The sequence below is a fragment of the Melanaphis sacchari genome, unplaced genomic scaffold (assembly GCF_002803265.2).
Source record: "Melanaphis sacchari strain LSU unplaced genomic scaffold, SCAv2.0 Contig40_pilon_pilon, whole genome shotgun sequence".
In the NCBI taxonomy this organism is placed as follows: domain Eukaryota; kingdom Metazoa; phylum Arthropoda; class Insecta; order Hemiptera; family Aphididae; genus Melanaphis; species Melanaphis sacchari.
Window position 1 is genome coordinate 1,920,519 of NW_020271264.1, and position 19,709 is coordinate 1,940,227.

The following is a 19,709-nucleotide window of genomic DNA, read 5'->3' on the forward strand; positions in this document are numbered from 1 at the left end:
TATATTAGTCAAAAATTCTCTCTCAGACGGTTTCTCGTATTTTCGATTTATATTTATAAGTTATTATTCAAAAGTATGCCAAAGTAGGTACCAAACCAAAATCCATAAATTAAGTGTAATTACGGTGAACCGTATCGTCTACCTACACAAACTGTTACAAATAATATAACATAATGTAAACATTAATATCGTCAATAATAATTATTGAATACTGCAGCAATAACTACAGCGCAAAATAATGATTGGGAGGTAGGGGTACAAATCAATATGTTCGTATATATTTGGTGCTTGATTGTGATAATAAACCAAAATTTATTTATTTTTTTTTTTTTTTGACTTCGGCGATCTGTACAAAGGCATTAAATCAGTTGACAATACATTTCATAATTTTTTTATCAACCGGAATTCAGCTTTTGCCAGTTGAGCGATGAGTGTTGGTTATCGGACTGACGTGCAAAAATAAATAAATACCTATTTTATATCATGAAATGAAATATTTTCACTCTATAATAACGATATCCGTTTATTGTTTATGAAATATTTTACTCTGACTCGTGCCATACACACAAAAACAGAGATAAAGCTCGAGTCATAAGAGTTAGCTGGGGGTATTGAGGGACATCCTATACTATCGTAACAATTTATTTTGTAAATATTATAACTATCATTGTTTCGTTAGGGAAAATTAACAATTTTTTTTTTTTTATAAAAAAAAAAGAAAAATCCAAGGTTTACAGCCACCACTTGATGACACATATGACTGTTAAACGGGTATATTTATCTGATAGTTTTAAAACGTAAAGTCGTATATAACGCCGTTATATAGTAACGTTTGATATATTTGTTTTGTGCGTAATAGGCCGTGTCGATGGTGGCATCTGAATGGTGCGTTGACAGCTGTTGGAAAAGTTGACTCGACAGCCACCGCGTAGCGGTTTTGCCTATCTATATCGCCGTGTGATAAAAACTCCCATCGAAACGCTAAATAATAATAACTTAATATAACATCATCATCACAAATAATTATGAGATAGGCGTTAAAAAAAAAATATTTAAAATCCATGATTGTTGTGTTTTTGATAAGACTAATATTAAATAATTCACTGTATTTATTTATTTGATTTAATTTTCCTTTTATTTAATTTGTATTATTGGACATCAGCATAATATTGTTGATTTTTTTTTTTAACGAGTACTAAATAAATATAATCAAAGCGTTTAATTTTCCCATTTATTTCATAAAATATTGAAATTTATTACAACTATTATAGACTAAACAATTTTGTTTTTATTTGTATATCAATCATAGCACGTTTTTGGTTATTTTGAATTTGTATTATGTTTCTTAAGTAAGTAAAAGTAATGACAAAATTTAAGACATTTATGAGTATAAACATTTTTTTTGATGTAAATTAAATTCTGATGAAAGCATTTCATTTAATATTTGAAACTGAATCTAACTAGTTTTTGGTAGTTAATTTAAGAGCTTATAAATTATAATACAACAGTAACCTTTGGCTTAGTAATTTTTTATCGCTATTATTAAGGTTGAATATAATATTTATTATGGTTTTTTCATTTTAATTTTGTATTTTTAATTATTTATTTATTTATCTACTACAAATATCCGGAGAATTATCATACGTTATTATAAACACTAAGTCAAGTCAATGATATGATGTGTAAAAATATATTGTACGACTTTTGGTTCAAGAAGGAATCTAGCACTACTATAGTTCAAAAATTAAACAGAAATTAACCTTATTTCTTTCAATTCTAATTTCAGCTAGAATACGTTAAGTTAGGGTGACCATATTAAGAAAATAAAAAAACGGGACATCTGAAACGTCTATACCGTTATACGGGTATTCGTAATAATTGAAAAACAAAAATAGCAGACGACCGTCAGCGTACACATACTTTTATATTTAAGGAATAATAATAATAATTGTGTAGCGTGTGCGTGGTTTAGTCGGTCGGTGCGATAAGACGACGACGACCGAAATAATCGCACAGCTGAACATGGTGTCTGTTATTTATAAATTTGGTTTCTAATTTTAATCATATATACGAGAAAAACTGTTTTATATTAATTGTTTCATAAATCGATATTTTTTTCACAAACATAATATAATAATATTGAAATAACGGGATTAAAACAGGACCATCTTCTAAAAACGGGATAAAAAGCGTCCCGTTCGAAGTTTGTCGGGACAACGGGACATGATGACCAAAAACGGGACAATCCCGTTTTAAACGGGACGTCTGGTCACCCTACGTTAAGTACTTATTTTACTAATTTAATGAAAAACTGATAAAAACTACACAGACAGTTTATTGAGTAGGTTTATAAATTATAAACTATAACGTTTTAAATCAATTATTTATTGTGACCCTACTCAACGAAAACGACAATCGTAAAGGAATTTACCTGTATTTTTTACTTATCTTTCAATATGACGTAATAAGTCCCGTATTGCTATTTTCTCCAGTTAATATTATGACATTTAATATTTAGTTTTGAAATTAATAACTATTACTAGATTATACTGCAGATGTCGCTCAATGAATTCAACTGACGATAATTTTAATAATATTTAAATTATACCATTAAATTGTATTCTATTAATAAATAAATTCTCTTTAATTCAATCACTATCTGGTACATTTGAAGTAAATTTATGTATTTATTACAAAATAAATTATACGTGAATTGGCTTTCGCCGTCCGATTTATTCGATTATAACATTATATTAGATGATAATAAATTGTAAACATAGGTAGGTATATAATACAATTTATAAATATTTACGACTCGTAAATTACGAGTTTACAGAAGGTTATTTACCGAACATGTTCACTTTCATGTTTTCTTTTAATAGCAATAAATTTATTCAAATACTGATTTTTGGAACTTTTATACCTAATGTATACCTACTCAAGGATCATATTTTCGTTTATTTAGTTTTTGTCCTTTGAATATACAAGCTAACTATTTTAAAATTAGATCAAACATTTCTTATTTATATGAATTGTCAAGAAGTTGATTTTTATTGTTGAAATTTTTGATGTATCTAAATGAAAATTTGAAAGAGTAGTTTCTGTGTTATAATATAAATAAATATTGTAAGATTAATATTGATTACTATAGTGTTAAAATAAGCATAATACCCATTTCTTAAGAATTCATTATTATAAATCTATATTATATTAAATACAAACAGATAAATGGCTCAAACATTACTCTTTTAAATTTTGATATTTATATTATATATTTTCATTGAGTTTTTGCTTAAAAATGTATAAAAAGTACGATTTTAATTTTAAAAAAAAAGGCGGTACCGCAATAAGACACTTTTAAATGGTATAAAATCTATATAAATGAAAATATGATCTTTATACTTAAAAATTTCATAAACTAGAGCTTTAATAAATTTATTATTTATTATTTGAGATGAAAATAAAGGTGAGCATGCTTGGAGAATAACCTAGTTTAATAAAACGAAAGTCAAGTTAAAAAAAATCAAGTATAAATAATTTATTTTGGCTTTTGAAATTTATTAAATATTTCATGTGGTTTCCAATGTTTAGAAAGCTCATAAATCAATGCTATCGTTTAATATGTATTTTGTAGATTGATATCGAAATATAGGGTTTAAATATTATGTTGACAGTATAAATATTACTATACGCATCCTTTGTCTGAACAAAAAGGACGCCGTTTTCGTTTTCACGATACGCTCTATAAGTCATCACGATATGGACCCCTTACATTCATTATACTCTCTATTGCTTGGAATACGGACTTGGGTCAAAAGATGAAATCACAGGGTCATATTAAGGTGAAGCAGGGTATCGGAATTCTGTAAAGCTCACTTAATCCTTGACAATGCCGGCCAAAAAGGATTACTACTAAAACGCTCGCGTGTTTTCTATTCTCTCGTTTCTCTCTCTCTCTCTCACGTACTTTTTTTTTCGCCGTTCGTATGTTATTTTCCTATTTCCTGAGAAATGTTTTTTTTTTACACAATACATCACTATACACTATAGAACCACAAAACGCTACGTGGTTTTTCTAGCGGTTTTAGTTGGCTGAATAACAAAAAAAAAAAAAAAAAAACAAATAAATAAAATAAAGTAATAATAAGATCATTATTCTTTCAACTCTGTTGTACTAAAAAAACATTGTTGTGATAAGATGTGCGATTTTTATGTAGCTTTATTAACTTTAATACTATTATACCTTGGTTTAAAATCAATATAATATTACGATTGTATGAACTGTAATTTTTTCAAGTGCCTACTTATTTGAGGATAAGTTACACGCTTTGGCGGTTATCCAAAACAAAAAAAATGCAGTGTCCACACTGTCACTAAAAAAACCATACTCTGTTTTTTGTCTTTCAATGAGTTATAAATGTCTTATAAAATAAGCCGATTAATACATTTTATTTACAGAGTATAGAAATAATAAATAATAAATCGTTCAAACGTAACATTTCGTCAAAATTATATGATTTTGGAGCGTACAATTTTCAACTGTATACATTTTCGTTTCAAACTTTTGAAAGTTATGCTATGTTCGTCTTTTGTTTATAAACTATTCTAGTCCACACTGAGTTATTTTTTTATACACTGCACTTAAAAAATGTCTTTTTTTCAGTTTTATTTTTTCTTTGTTTTTGTTACAAGTCACCGTTTCTCGTATTTGGAACCAATATAGTTGGCGACATAGTTGTAGCTCAGGTTTCTCGGCTTCATTTCTCCTCACGACAAAGACAATTATTTGAACGTTTCCATACAAAAAATGTATACTGACAGTATACAGACATCATCACTCTTAAGTTTCTACATGCTGTGTGCGTTTATTTTAGACGAAAATATTGTAGCGAAATGCCTTATTTAAAAACATGCCACAATCAAAAGAATAAAATGTACGGTTAATCTTTTGGGAGTAACCGAATTGGTTCCCGTTTGAAAAAGGTATTTTATTAGATTGAACCGAATTGATTCCCGTTTGTGTACAGGTAATTTTTAATTTATAATAACTGGTACAAAATATAAATATATCTACACAACTACACTCTATAGTCTATAGCAGTTAGTAAATATTTTTTCAAAAAAAATTCGTGAGCCAAGTTTTAAGTGTCATTTTTATACTTATACTAAACTAAAAGCAAAAATACATAAAAAATCCATTTATTTAAATGTGACTTAATATATTATGAAATTACTTTTATTATAATTACTATTATTTATTTTTATTTTAATATTTTGTACCTACGCCTATAAGTGATAAGTGATGACTATAGTTGATTTCCAAATCAACAATTTAAAATTGTATATATTATAATCATTTTTTTTTAAATACACATAAACGCACATTTTTAACCAAGCCTACTTTTTAGTTGACAGTTCTAAGCCTGTAAAATTGAGAAGCAAAATGTGCGTAATTAAACGGGAACCAATTCGGCTCAACTTAATAAAATACCTTTTTCTAACGGGAACCAATTCGGCACATGGAGTTGAAGCTCGGGAACCAATTCAGTATCAGTCAATCTTTTCTAAGAAATATAATTATATTCACGGAAATAAACTGGGAAATATATGGTTAGATTTTGTTAATTGAATCGTTGTAGCAACACTAATATTTTTTACTTATTAATTATTACAGACATAAATATCGACTGAATTCTGAATAAACATTCAGTATGGTAACATATGTATCATCGTGATTTATGGTTGGTTATTTTAATAATAATTTTTTAATTATTCCTAGTAAAATGCTCTATACTATATATCTATAATTATATATTATATACACGTAAAAGGAAAGCGATTAAAACAAAAAAAAAAAATTAAAATGTATTCTAATGTATATTATTCATATTATAAATATAATAAAAAGTTAATACTTAATTAAATGCTAAAAAATATGTAGTTTACTAATAAAAACAACAAATATCAATGCTTGTCTTACAGTATGATATATTATGTACTCGCTGAGATTAATTGACTGCATTTTTAGAATTACATTTATTAAATTTTTTAATTCTACAAATCTAATAAGTACACGAAAATATAAATTTTCCGGGAAATTGAATATAACATTTGCATGTTTTAGAAAAAACCTTTGGTACATTTTTAATACAAACGAATTTCTTAAAACGCAATATTCAAAACACGTGCAATAAGTACAATATTGTAAAAAGTACTTAAATTTGTTATTCTTACGAATTATAATTTAAATTATAAAAACTTATTTTTGTTGCACTTGATCTTTTTATAAAACTTTTATTTCGAAGAAGTTATGTATACTTCGTTACATTAAATCGAAACGATAATTTAAAATTTAGTTGAAGGTAGAATCACTAGAATGCAATTAGAAATTAATCTGAAACAAATCGATTAAGACAGTTTTTTATTTAATCTAGTGGTAGAATCGTGTAAAAACATTTAACTTTCATCTATTTACCCATAGCCTATAATGATGTTCCTATAATATTGAATATAGATAAATATAATATAAAATAATATTTATTTAATTTTAATAGCTTTTATATGATGTAATTATTGAGTTAAAACTCTCAAAAAATTTCTTTCTTTTAAATGTAAAGTAAAAAAAGATAAGCTCTTAGTGGTTATGGTAGAGTTTTAGAGGTTTTTTTGTATGACTTCTTAAAAAAACCGTAAAAGCTATTTAATTTCAAAATTTTTTGCTTAAAATTCTTAATAATGAAGTAGATTGTAATCCTTTATTGGGAAAACCTAATTTTAAAATCGGTCCAAAATATGCTAAAGATAATAATTATTTTTTTTTTTTTACAAAACATGCATTCTAATATAATTTAATCAACTCTCCAACAAATATGCAAATATTTTTGGGTAATTCTGATAATTTAGATATATTTTATTGTAGTAGTAATCATATTAAAAACAAATATTTGGTTTAATCTAATTTTATAAGGTACCAAATCATGTATTGTGTATAATTATTTATTATTATTATTATTCATACTACTTTTTTTTATACGAATATATAATTTTTTTTTTACTCTGTTATTAATTTATATTGTACTTACAACTGTTATATTTATACAAAGTTTTTGTAAATGAAGTATTATATCTTATAGAGATTCTTGGATATAAATTTGTTAAGAACTACTTGATAATTCTATTGTTTATTTTTATTTTTGGCAATTTTTTTAAAACTATATGGTTTTTGGAAAGTGTAATTTTGCAGAACATGTACTGATAACAATGATAATTAATACTATTGTTGCTCATGATGAAGACTTCAAAAGAAAAATTTCACAGACATTTTAAAATTTTGATTTTATATTGAAATGTATTATATATCAATATTAAAATACTATACTTCACAGTATATATAGTATTATAATGTTTTACTTACACCGTACGTGAATTTGCTTGGCGTCATGCCTTCACACGTGATTAAGACAATACTAAAAACAAATTATGGTTAGGTTTTAAGCATGACTCTAAAACAACTGGTGAACTGCAGCATGATGAACTTATAAGTTATGATTCAAAGTTCTAAAACGAAATGATATAATATCTCAGTGATTATATTGTAGTTAATTCAACAAAGTTGATTACAGTTAACTATCACAAACTTTTCGTTTTCAGAGTACTTAGTGTAGGCACGTCTTCTTTCTAGCACATTTCAGCGACACTAAAGGACAAATATCAAAGTACTCACCAAGCACAATCCAGTCTACTTTCTCCGACTGTTTAATATTTCTACAGGTGTATAGTAGGGGGGATTTACTTCTTTGATATTTCATGTTGTGAGAAAATATATCGTTTCTCCAACCATTAAACCACTAATTAATTTATTGAATATTATAATACATTTTTTCTTAATGCATTGTACTTGAGTTTGAATATTATTTTTCAGTGTGCATACATAAATGTTTATACCATTTTATGTGATCACTTATTTGACATTAAATACTTTAACCTATTTACTAACTGATATTTGTCGATCGTCTGAGGAATAATAAGTTTTTTCAATATCATATGTACAGTGTAAGTACTACGATACAGTAATTTCCAAATAATAATAAAAAAATATTTATTTGTCGTGTTTTTATTTAATTTCTAAATCAGTTACTTATATGGCAATAATAATATAGTGTAATATTTAATTAAGTTATTAAGTGAAATCGTAAAAAAATACTGCAGTAACATACTAATGGGTTTTCCCGCTTATTGTGAAATGAATAAATTTAGCGGATCAATCGAAATCCGAACACTTTGATTTATGCAAGGAGTGTACTGTGACAGTTCTCTGCAACAAACCGTTACGCGGTACTACGATTTTGGTATAAAAAGCTGTCGAGACTTCCGATAAGACACCCGAGATCTTCATTCATCATGTCGTCAAAAGGGACAAACGATTTCCACACAGTCGCCAATGGCCTATGACTTGACCAGGGGGCAGGGTTTATTTGCAGTGTGCGATATTATTCAACCTTCTATATACATTGTGACGGTATGATAGTATACGATTTCCACGTTATTTGACATTGTGTGCGGTTGTCAACGTAGATAACCGCGCGCGGACGGAACGTATGGTCCGTATGGAAATAAAATAGATAATTAAATAAAGGCCAAATCCTGTCCGTATCCGCAGGACGTTTCGCCAATCCCGTCCGATTGTCGTCGACCGACGACCGACGGTCGTGTACGATATACGGTGTACGTATAACAACGTATACTGTACGTATTGCATTGACCTCGACGTTTTCCCTCACAAATGAAACGTCCGCATGTCGAATTCCTACCGTATATAGTGAACTCGCGGCGGCGACGGGGAGGAGGCGGTTGGCATTGAATCGTCGGTTAATACCGTCAATCGGACAAATTTAATCTACGCCCGTTTTACCGACGACGACGGCCGCAAACATAAGGCGCAACTCAAAACCACCGTACTGAGAATTACGCAGCGTGCGTTTGACGCGGACACTCGATCGTTCCGGACAAAGTTTCCGTATTGTTATTATCGTTATACTGTTGCTATAGTATTATTGTGATATCACGATTTCCTATTTCCGTGCGTTCGCTAATCAGGGGTAAGTGGCCGGAAAACTTTTGCGGATCTGTCCGATCCGATTGCGGAAACGAAACGTATATCCAGCGTAAAACAACTCGTCCGGGTATAAAATTAGCGTTTTGGCGTCTGTTTCAGTGCGAATTCATGGCTATCTGTATTTTATTTTGATGTGCATACGTGTACCACACCCGTGCACTGTTTACAGCAACACACGGTTTGTAAACAAACCGTTATTTCGACGAAAGTGTTTGACGAGAAACTTTTTGCGACGTAAATCAACTGGTTATCTCTATCGCGGTGCATTTATCGCGACGATTTATAGACGCAAAGGTTCCGAGGTCGAACGAACCCGACCAACGAACTATAATAGTGCAATACTATAACTACTCACATTTGGCCGTACTGCGAGTTTACAATTATAAATTTATGTTATATTTTAAGGCGTGCGTTGATACACCCGTGGAGAAAGATCAGTTTGAACGCCGATGTCAACTGTGTATTTAATGTTTTTTTTTTAAATACACGTATATCTAGGAAATAGTTAATGGTCTTAGTTTAAAATATTTATTCACGCTTTATGTACACATATACAAATATAAATTATTAAAATTATTAATATTTATTATTATTTTTTTACATTTTTTTTTTTTTTTTTTTTACGACGTTCGTGTTTGATTTTTATAACAAAAAGGAGAATAGACGACTCACTACAAATAACTCGATAAATATTTTAAGTTATAGATTTGAATAATTAACAATAATAATAATAATAAAAATATATTAAAAATCCAATATTATAATACATTTTGGGAAAATATTTTTCTTTTAGTTGTAAAATGAAAAACGTAAAAAAAACATTAAAAATTAAAAAATCCTCATGATAAAATATATTAATAATAATTAATATTGAAAACTGTATACGAATTCATGAAAATATAAAAAATTACTCAGAGAATTAAAATGAGCCCGTGTACGCCGTGTAACGTAGTATAGTATCGAGATCGTTATTTTACGGGCACAGAGCACATCGTATACTTTTGTTTTATATGCCTTGGATTTCATATTTAAGCATAGTTGTATACGGCGCGTACTCGTTTATGTTGTTATTTTTTATTAGGTTCATACCTAGTACAATATAAGTATTAGCTATACATCGAAACGAAGTGAATGACATTTATGGGCTCATTGAATCAAATAATAAAGTTGAATAGAAAATATGTACTCATTTAAAGTATCAGAGAATGTGTAGTTTTTTTTTCTTTAGAAATACCAAATCAGGGTTTAGTACATTTATCTTGCATTTAAATTAGATTTGTCTTGTCATTGAATTTTAAACAACCATTTCCACAAAGTATATTACTTAAGTATTACGTTTTCCATTTGCTGGACCCTAATACGGTTTTATTTAAGCATGGCGGCGGACGATGCACAAAAGTGGTCAATTTATACTGTGGTATTTAATAGAGCAGAAACAGTCCATGTTGTTGTATTCTCTTTCATCACCCCCACAAAACGATGTATTTTATTGTATTCTATAAATTAACTTCCTTTGGATTGTTGACATTTTGAAATAATGCAATTTGCATTCGATTCGGAACAACAATGAACGGACCTTTGTGTCCGGTGCACGCCACACGCGTATACAATTAACATGAAAAGGCATACACAACTGGTATCGGTTTTGCTATGATGAGGAATATTTTATATCGAAAACTAACGCTTTATGATAAATTTGGTGAGTTTTAAGTTCTAACAAAGGTTATCGCAAATATAGATCATCTTCCATATCACTATGATAAAATCATCATACGATCGCTTAGGGAACGGCACGATAATAGATGGCAGGAGTAAAGAACGGGTGGGGAATAGGGCCCTATGGAGTTATAGGAATAGGGTGGTCCGACTGCATATAGTTGGGAGTGAAAGTTGGAGAAAAGTAATAATAAAAAGAAGATTGATTGAAATCTATTATAAATAAACATAATTTTCTTTTTTAAATTTTATTAAAGATAACTTTGATACAAAACCAGTAACTACAGATTTAGAAAAAAAACCTACGATAATAATATACTTGTGATAAGACAATGTTATCTTATCGATACATAATAAATAATAATAATGTTGATTGTTGTTATTATTTCATTTCTGATATCTGAATATCTAACTTGTTCTTCGAGTTTTGTTAAATATCTACCTAATTTTATTCTTGTTATCTATGGTTATATTTTATTCTATTGGGATTATCTAAAATATAATTTATAGTGTACATTAAATATTAAAATGTCTAAAATAAAAAAATCGGCTTTTACATTGTTTTGACCTCACTTTATTATTTCTATACTCGTTCATAAATAAAAAAGTGACCACAAGAATATCAAGTTAAATTGTGTACATCCACGTATTATATTTATATTTGTTTTTTACATAGTGGAAACAACATTTTTGGATAATATGATTGATGGGGTAAGTAGTGAAGTCCTCTAGCTCATTTTGCATTGATTTATAAAATCACGGTACGCTCCTGTCGCGTGCTTACTAAAAACCCTGTCATCGCCGATTTCGAAATCTGAACAATTAAAATTACCTACTAATCGAAAAATCACTCTCTATGTTATGCCATATGTTTTCTGTCGACATTTCGTATCGTAATTGTATGAACATCGTAGCGCAATAATCGTCAGTACGCAAACAACATATTACATTATAATTCGCATACGATTATTTGTTACAGACTGTTTGACTAGCTCAAACAATGATTCTCGTTGGCAAACATTGTAGTCGATCATAATATGTGGTCACGTGAACCGTATACTGATAATGCGAAATGTCAATCAATAATTCAATTACGAATCTATAATAAACAAAAGTTATAATATGTATATTGTGTATAGTTATACGTTTTGTATTGCATCAATCAATAAAATAATAACAGCGTCTTAAATAGACAAAATAATACATCATAAATTCATAAGCGACGAATGCATACCGAATGTAATAGACCAACGATTCTCAACCTTTTAACGTCCGAGTACCACCTACACATCTTGAAATTGTTCACGTTCCACTTAATTTAGAAAACTCTATATTTTCATTTTGCTTATAAAAAAATATATAGAATATTAACATTTATTGAACAAAAGTAAAATTAAGTATGTACAATATGTTAAAACATATACCAACCAAGCATTACAACATAATAGAAATTATCGTTTATTTAAATTTCTATCTTTAATGTAAGTAAAACCAGTTATTTAGTTTAGTAATCAAATAAACGAAACAATATTTTATGTATATAATAATAATATTTTATTTTATGATAAATATTTATTTTTCATTCACGTATCAACTTAGAGTTTTCTGCGTACCGTAGATTGAGAAACGCTGTAGTAGACTATTGGTCGTATAGGTATATAAAACCTTAAAAATTTATACAAAAACAAATAAATTAAGTATTTAAGTAGACGTCATACTCGTCAGTTTAACAGGAATCAGTTGAGTGTATCAAAATTGTATTTATCTATTCGTAATCGCATTCAAATAGGTAATAATATTATAATAATTGCACAATATCAGTTAATTACTCGTACATTTGAACAGTACCATCGGATCAAACACTGAACGATAAAAAATAGACACTTATTTTTTAGTTGAGTAACATTACGACTTTATAAAGGCAAGTAATAGTGTTGAATTTTATAGTATAAAATATTAATAATTGTAATAATGGTGTAGAAATGTGCTGTCTGCGCGTAAACGTGCTATATCTACCTGTTATTCATAATATAATATCATAGTTTGTAACATAATAATTAACAAAGGACATTTTAAACGTTTGTAGTTGCTTTTCACTTTAAAATCTATGTGTAAAGTGTTGGATTTCAGTTACTAATATACATATATATGTATATATAATATATATATTATTAACTCTACTCATGTACTCCATTGTGCATTATTACATTATTTACGTCTCTTGTGTGATAAAAATTTAATTCAATTGATTGTTTAATACTCGTCGTTTCTTTTACATACCTTTATATGCTTTTTATTTTAAAAATTGATATTTTTTAATTCCATTGTTAATTAACTCATAGAATCAAAAATATATTTAAAGTTTTTTTTTGACTAAATAATCTGAATTTTGCCAACAAAGAATAAACTGATACATGATGCTACACCGTTGTATCTCGGTTTTAGTCTACCTATCGGCTATCACATTAGTGGCAAATCGTTAATTTATTCATATCAAAATTAATTTAACAAATTTAACTAAATATAATATTGAAATCTTCTAGTAGTAATAAGCTCGACTTCGCCTTAAAAAAGTTAATTAAAATTTTATTTTTCTAGACAAAAGGCGTCACTAATATTTTATATTCCTGTTTTATTGCTCAATATTCTGTGGTCAGTAATTGGATCCATAAAGCTATGTTCATAACCTGCTCCATAGTATGTTCTTGCGTTTAAAAAATAATCACATAAGTGGTTCCCGAGATTATTCTCATCAAAGATTTACGCATGTGTTATTTTAAAATTTATATATTATTAAATAGATACCTATAATATGTTTAATGGAAAAATATTTACTCCTCTCAAAAACGTCTATTCCGCAGATTCCTTTATTTTACCATTTTTAATAGAAATGTATTATTTAATTTAACACGTAGGAGGTAAAGGATAAGCTTTGATTGTAATAGCATACATGAAGATGATACTACCCAAATCATGATGTATTTATTGATGGTATTGGATAGCCGAAATTTAAATATTACACTAATCACGAGCAGCAGCCATCACAAGGTGCCTGGCGCGTCACACAGATTATTTAATTTGTATGTATATAAAATATCTATTTTCATAGTATCTAGGTTGTTAATAAAATATTGAATTCGATTACTTGTGTCCTGTAGTGTACTGAAAATTGACGTTGACATCAGTAAATTATATTACCTAATATTATATTAAATAAAGTTGTAAAAAACAAAAAAAAGTCTATTCAAAAACAAGTTACAATAAATCGATTTTGAGTATATGTTTATTTTTTAATATTTACAAGCCACCGTTCATCTATTTTGTCTCCATTTAATTGAATTATTATTTTTCGCATGTTTGCAGTACACGATTTCTTTGGAAGATCGGTAAGGTAGTTAAAGCGTACCTATATAATAGTACAGAGGACGACGAATTAAAAGATAAGCAGTAAACGTTTTATCGTGTGGTATATATTATGCACCTATATGGGTATATTTTTACAAATATGTTAATTTCCCGTACCATATATCGTTGCCAGAATACATTTAAATGCAGTATTATCTACATCAGATACACAACGCAACGCATTTAGGTAAAAATATAACATCGAGAGTCGAGCGTATATAGGTGTATCATGAGTGTTGTATGTAGACTATGATAATAATACAATGCGTAAAAGTGTAAAATGGATATGTTTTATAGTTTTATACTATGTAAATTTGCATAGTACATTACTATTATAAACACTTGAACATTAAATTATCATTTTATTCCCGGGCCGATGTTTGCTAATATTAAATTAACAAAATACGATGCCTATAAATTTAAATTTAAAAAAGTGGGAAAGTGTAGGTACCGCTCTGCTACACAGTAGAAGTCGAATGTACATCGTCATTGGGTAGGCACTGTAATAATGGATGACGTGTTAAATTTGAATTCATTGATAAATCATCGCGTACGATGAAAATTGTTTCTGAACGAAAGTGGTTTTACTAAACAGTTATTTTAATAATAATATTGAATTTTAATAAATTATCGTATTCTTTCTTTTGGTTTTTCACGATTATTCTAAATTTCGACTTCCAAAAAGTGCCAACCAGATAGAATTTTCTATAAAAAACCTTCATAAAAGTTGATGATTCTGCAAACATTTTTTTATTATAAAAAGTGTTTACAGACACAAAAATAAAAAAAAAACACACATAATTGTAAAATCAATACATTCATCATTACGCTCAAATCTAATATAAGTTTCCGAAAATATAATGTATGAATACTTTCAAATTCCACAAATTCCAATGTGCTTATTTTACGTAAGTATATTTTTATTACGCGTGTAGTGTATTATGGATAATTAGTATTTTATATACTTATTTATATTAATTAAATTGTTAATGTTAATATTATATTATTACATAATATTATCTTGTAATCATTAAGATGTATTCATTATTGAAAGAGTAAATTTAGGAATTACTGGTATATTGTTCTAGGAGACAAAATAAAAATAAAACGTTATATTCGTCTAGTTGGCTACTCACCGTTGCTAATGGCGTGATAACAACGCATAACTACGATAAATACTTCTTCGAGTGAATTATAATAAACGAATTTTAAACACAGACTAGGACAAACGATTTTTTTAATACATTTTTAAAACCGTAAAATGAATAAATTATCTAATGTGAAACTGGAGTCGGTCGACAAGGAAAAGTCTAAAAACGGTAAAGGAACCGCGTCTAAGAAAATCCATCGAAAAATTGTCAAAAAACAAATGAACGTGATTGGACAATTATCAACGACTGTCGAAAACGCCCATCTAGTGTATTCAAAACCGAAAATGCAAGCAAAAGCGCAATCCAAAGTGCTACCGAAAATGCAACCGCAAATACAACAAAAATTGCTGCGTGCTATCAAAGAGCCCGTTAAAAAATCAATTACACAATCGATCACGAAAAAGTCTTCAGCGCAAAAAGTGTTGGCTGTGACCACCAAACGAACACCGACCGTCAAAAGTCAAAAGCCGTCTCGGCCTATCAAGAAGAACCCGGTGACGAAAGATCCGAATTCTTCGATCATCGATAGAACCGAACCGAAGAAGAAGAAACTGGTGAAACGTGTTCTGAAGGCGATTCCTACGACGACAAAACCAACAGCGACGGCTATTGCGATGCCGAGAGCCACAGCGACGTTGCACGGGTTGGAAGGAACAAATCCGACTACGCCAGCTAAGAAGCAGTAAATATACTGTTTCAAATAATAATTTAAACGTGCGTGAATCAATTGAATTCAATTAAAACATTTTTTTTTTTTTTTTATCATGATTTTCCAGGCCGGCAAAGAGAGTCAAACGAGTTTTGAAGAAAAAACTCGAGTCGTCTTTGAACGGGAAAATCACAGAACCCAAGGTTGTGGGCGCGATGCCTTTCGAAAACGTAATGCCCATTGAAAACACCACGAAACCACTAATACCAACCACGACCAAACAAAATAATATTTTAAATTATAACGAATACAATATATTATAAATTAATCGTACGTTATGTATAAACGCGTTGTACTGTTGATGTGAATTGCCCGTAACGTTCTGTGTAAAAACTGATCAACGGCACTTTAAAGTGCCAGGAACCTTGCTAAATAAGAAAATTATATTTTCGTCTTTTTAAATTTGATCCAATGACCGGACCAAAATTGAAAATACTCACTGGGTTTCTCAATTAATTAGTATCGAGGTTTCCGGGCGATTGACATTTCTAAATCCCGAGTTTCCAACCCTCTCCTTTAGTTGTTCCATTTGAGGCTATGTCATGTTATCGAAACTAAAAACTGTATGTTGTCATAAAAATGTGTAAAAATGTTGATAAAAAAATCAAAAACTATTGTGGTGGTGAAATGTGAAATAATTGTTTAGTTTATCACGTACGATTCTGGCGTTCAGAAAACTGCGAGTGATGTATTACGTTGTATTTTGTGGCGATTCTAAGCTAACTTACGATTTTCGAGAAACGTGACATGGTCATTGTGACTCGGCCAGGTTACACCTATGCGTAAACGAATATTTCGTTAATTTATTATACAACAACAATAATAATAATAATAATAATACGAGATTTAATCTCTGCATATTAAGACGTATCGTAATAAGAATTATTGATTACGTGTTATATTATGTATTATGTTAATAATAATGTTGCGCTCGAGTTCCACTCGTATGCGATTGTTCTTTGCTTATTTTGACTTATTAAATATAATACAAACATCCCAGAGAACAAATTTTAAGTGGCGTATGTACACGCGTATATGCTCAAAGCGAGCGTGGTGTTTTGAAAGTGCTCGAGAGTTTCTAACAAAATTACGTTGTATTATCATTATACGATGGCCGACGATGAAGTGTAGTGGTATAGTTCTTGTGGCACACGGGGCAAAGAAATTCAAAACGATTTCATCTATCTCCTTCTTTAAACGCGATTTATAATTAATTCTTTGAACTGTTTGAATTAAAATATAACGTTAAAAGACCTGCAGAAATTTCGATGAATTTTATTTCATTTTTTTTTTTTCATCGATTGCTACTTACAAATTATTATTTTGTATTTTGGCTGTATCTCTCCGACGTCGTCGCATACCGAACGGACGTTATTAATTTGCTACTATATACTTATTTACTGTGTACCTATACATGATATTGATATACTTTTTGGTAAATCAGAATTTTCCCCTGTCGACTTTTCCGTCGTTGTTTCGTTTTTCTTTCTTTTTTTTTTTCTTTTAAGTCGAGTTAATTGAAAAACGCACTCACGAGTTGGTTCAAGAATATTGTTCAGTCGTTTATGGTAAAATACTATACGAACAACAGCTTACGATAAAATGGTACTTTTTTTTTCTTCCTAATGCTTTTAACGGCTTTACCGGAAGGTTTACGAGAAGCTCAGACGAGGTGTACAAGATAGTAGCGGAGTTGATGAAAAACGTATGCAACATAAATTATAACTGACGGACAGACAAAGATTATGGGTGTGAAAAAACAAAAAAATGTGAACCTATCTAATTGATGTCGGTTCACCCAAATGGCTTTCACTTCTACCACCTTACGTCTTTTATCACTATATATATATGAACGGCACTGTTGAATTGTTTATTTTATTCAATGTGTATGGTTATTGAAAAAAGTAATAATTCGTATTGGTATTGAGTGTATTTATTGAAACTCGCATATAGTTATAACATATTAACGAAAATAAATAATCATGATATTTAATTATTACCGTTTAATTAGCGCGTTTTTATTTTTAATTTCATAATACCACATGATGTAGTTTATTTTGCTATATGACCTTTTAATCATATAATATTATTATAAATTCTCTATTAAATTCATGTTATCGGTTTCGCTAACTGTGTAGCTTTTTATACAATCATGTAGAAAAAAATCGTATTCAAAGATATACTTAAATTGATCATAAAATATGAGCAATTGGACTGTGTAAAAGTATTTATTTTTTTAAATAATAACGATTTAAAATTTACGTATAAAGTCGCCAAGTTATGTGAAAATACTTGAGTTAGACCTGTATCGCCAAAATATAATAATAATAATAATAATAATAATAATAATAAAATTATATTAAATTAGTATTTTATATGGATTGTAGTAAGCTTAAAGCTTAGTAATATGTTAGTACTATAATTTTATTTTATTTTATACATTGTTATTTATGTATATATACGTTTAACAAGTTTAAAAATCTCAAGACATAGTTTTAATTATTATAATGAAATAGTTTTATTCACAAGTTGATGTATAAATTTGAAAATAGTATTTAAAATTGTTTCGAAGGCTGAATTATTCAATAATTTTCTAAACATTTTAGCATTTTATTCTATACTTAAAATGTATATACATTTTTCAAAATTGAAAATTCGTTTAAACTAGAAATAGAGTATTATTATATTTAATTTATGTTATCGTTATAAATGCAATAAAAATGGGCGAGTCTATAGTGAATATTAAATTTAACCCGTATCCAAATACTACGGAAAATGTTTACTACAAAAACAGAAATTTGCATTAAAATTTATTATTAAATTAAATGAAATTGCATTTTTTTTTCAAATAACGTTCAAGTTGATTTGATGATAGAATCACCATTCACCATGTACTGGAATCACATTATACTGACTACTGAAATAATATACTGAATTAATAATTAGCTAAAAAGCAAAAAAAAAAAAATAAAAAACAAAAACAAAAAAAATAAGGTTTATAAATGATAATAGTAAAAAATAAATAATAATTGATATAATTTTATTGTGTCATACGAGATTGAATAATTACAAAAAATATGTACTTGTGTATAGTTACAATAAGGTTATAATATAAGACAATATCCTAATTTATGCGTTAAAATCAAAACTTCTTATTATTCAATGATTATTGTATTTTATTATTTATTCATCCAGCTGGTTTTGAAGGCCTAATTTTCAAAGTTCAAATTAGAACGATTTCATAAAACTTTATATAATTATTGAAATTAATTAATCGGCAAATAAGAACAAAACTTCAAAACCTGCTCATAAGCCATATTTTATCAAAATTAAAAGCAAAGTCTATGATATCTTTTATACATTTTTATAAAACTAAAAATGATATTTAGTTTTTATTGTTTTATTGAACATATATAAATACATAAATTAATTCTCAGATTATATGAATAATAAGTTATAACTATGCATTGAATACTTTACAGGTTCATTTTTATAATTGGAAAAATAAAATGTTAATGGGATCATTGAATAATGATTTTTTTTTTTTTTTTTTATTAAATATTATAAAAAATTTAAAAAAAAGTAATTGTATTTATTATTATTTTTTTTTATG

At 28.3% G+C, this 19,709-nt stretch overlaps 1 protein-coding gene across 2 annotated transcripts; it reads left to right on the forward strand.

Moving 5' to 3' along the window:
• Positions 1-13,877: 13,877 nt before the first annotated feature.
• Positions 13,878-16,374, forward strand: LOC112597379 (probable serine/threonine-protein kinase nek3). 2 transcript variants are annotated; one of them, XM_025343409.1, is made up of 3 exons: positions 13,878-13,911; positions 15,325-16,069; positions 16,164-16,374. In XM_025343409.1, exons 2-3 carry the CDS (start codon positions 15,498-15,500, stop codon positions 16,357-16,359), a joined length of 768 nt encoding a protein of 255 aa, XP_025199194.1. In that variant the 5' UTR covers positions 13,878-13,911; positions 15,325-15,497; the 3' UTR covers positions 16,360-16,374. The 2 variants fall into 2 exon arrangements, with proteins under 2 accessions (XP_025199194.1, XP_025199193.1); XM_025343408.1 differs by lacking the exon at positions 13,878-13,911 and adding an exon at positions 14,908-15,144.
• Positions 16,375-19,709: the final 3,335 nt, after the last annotated feature.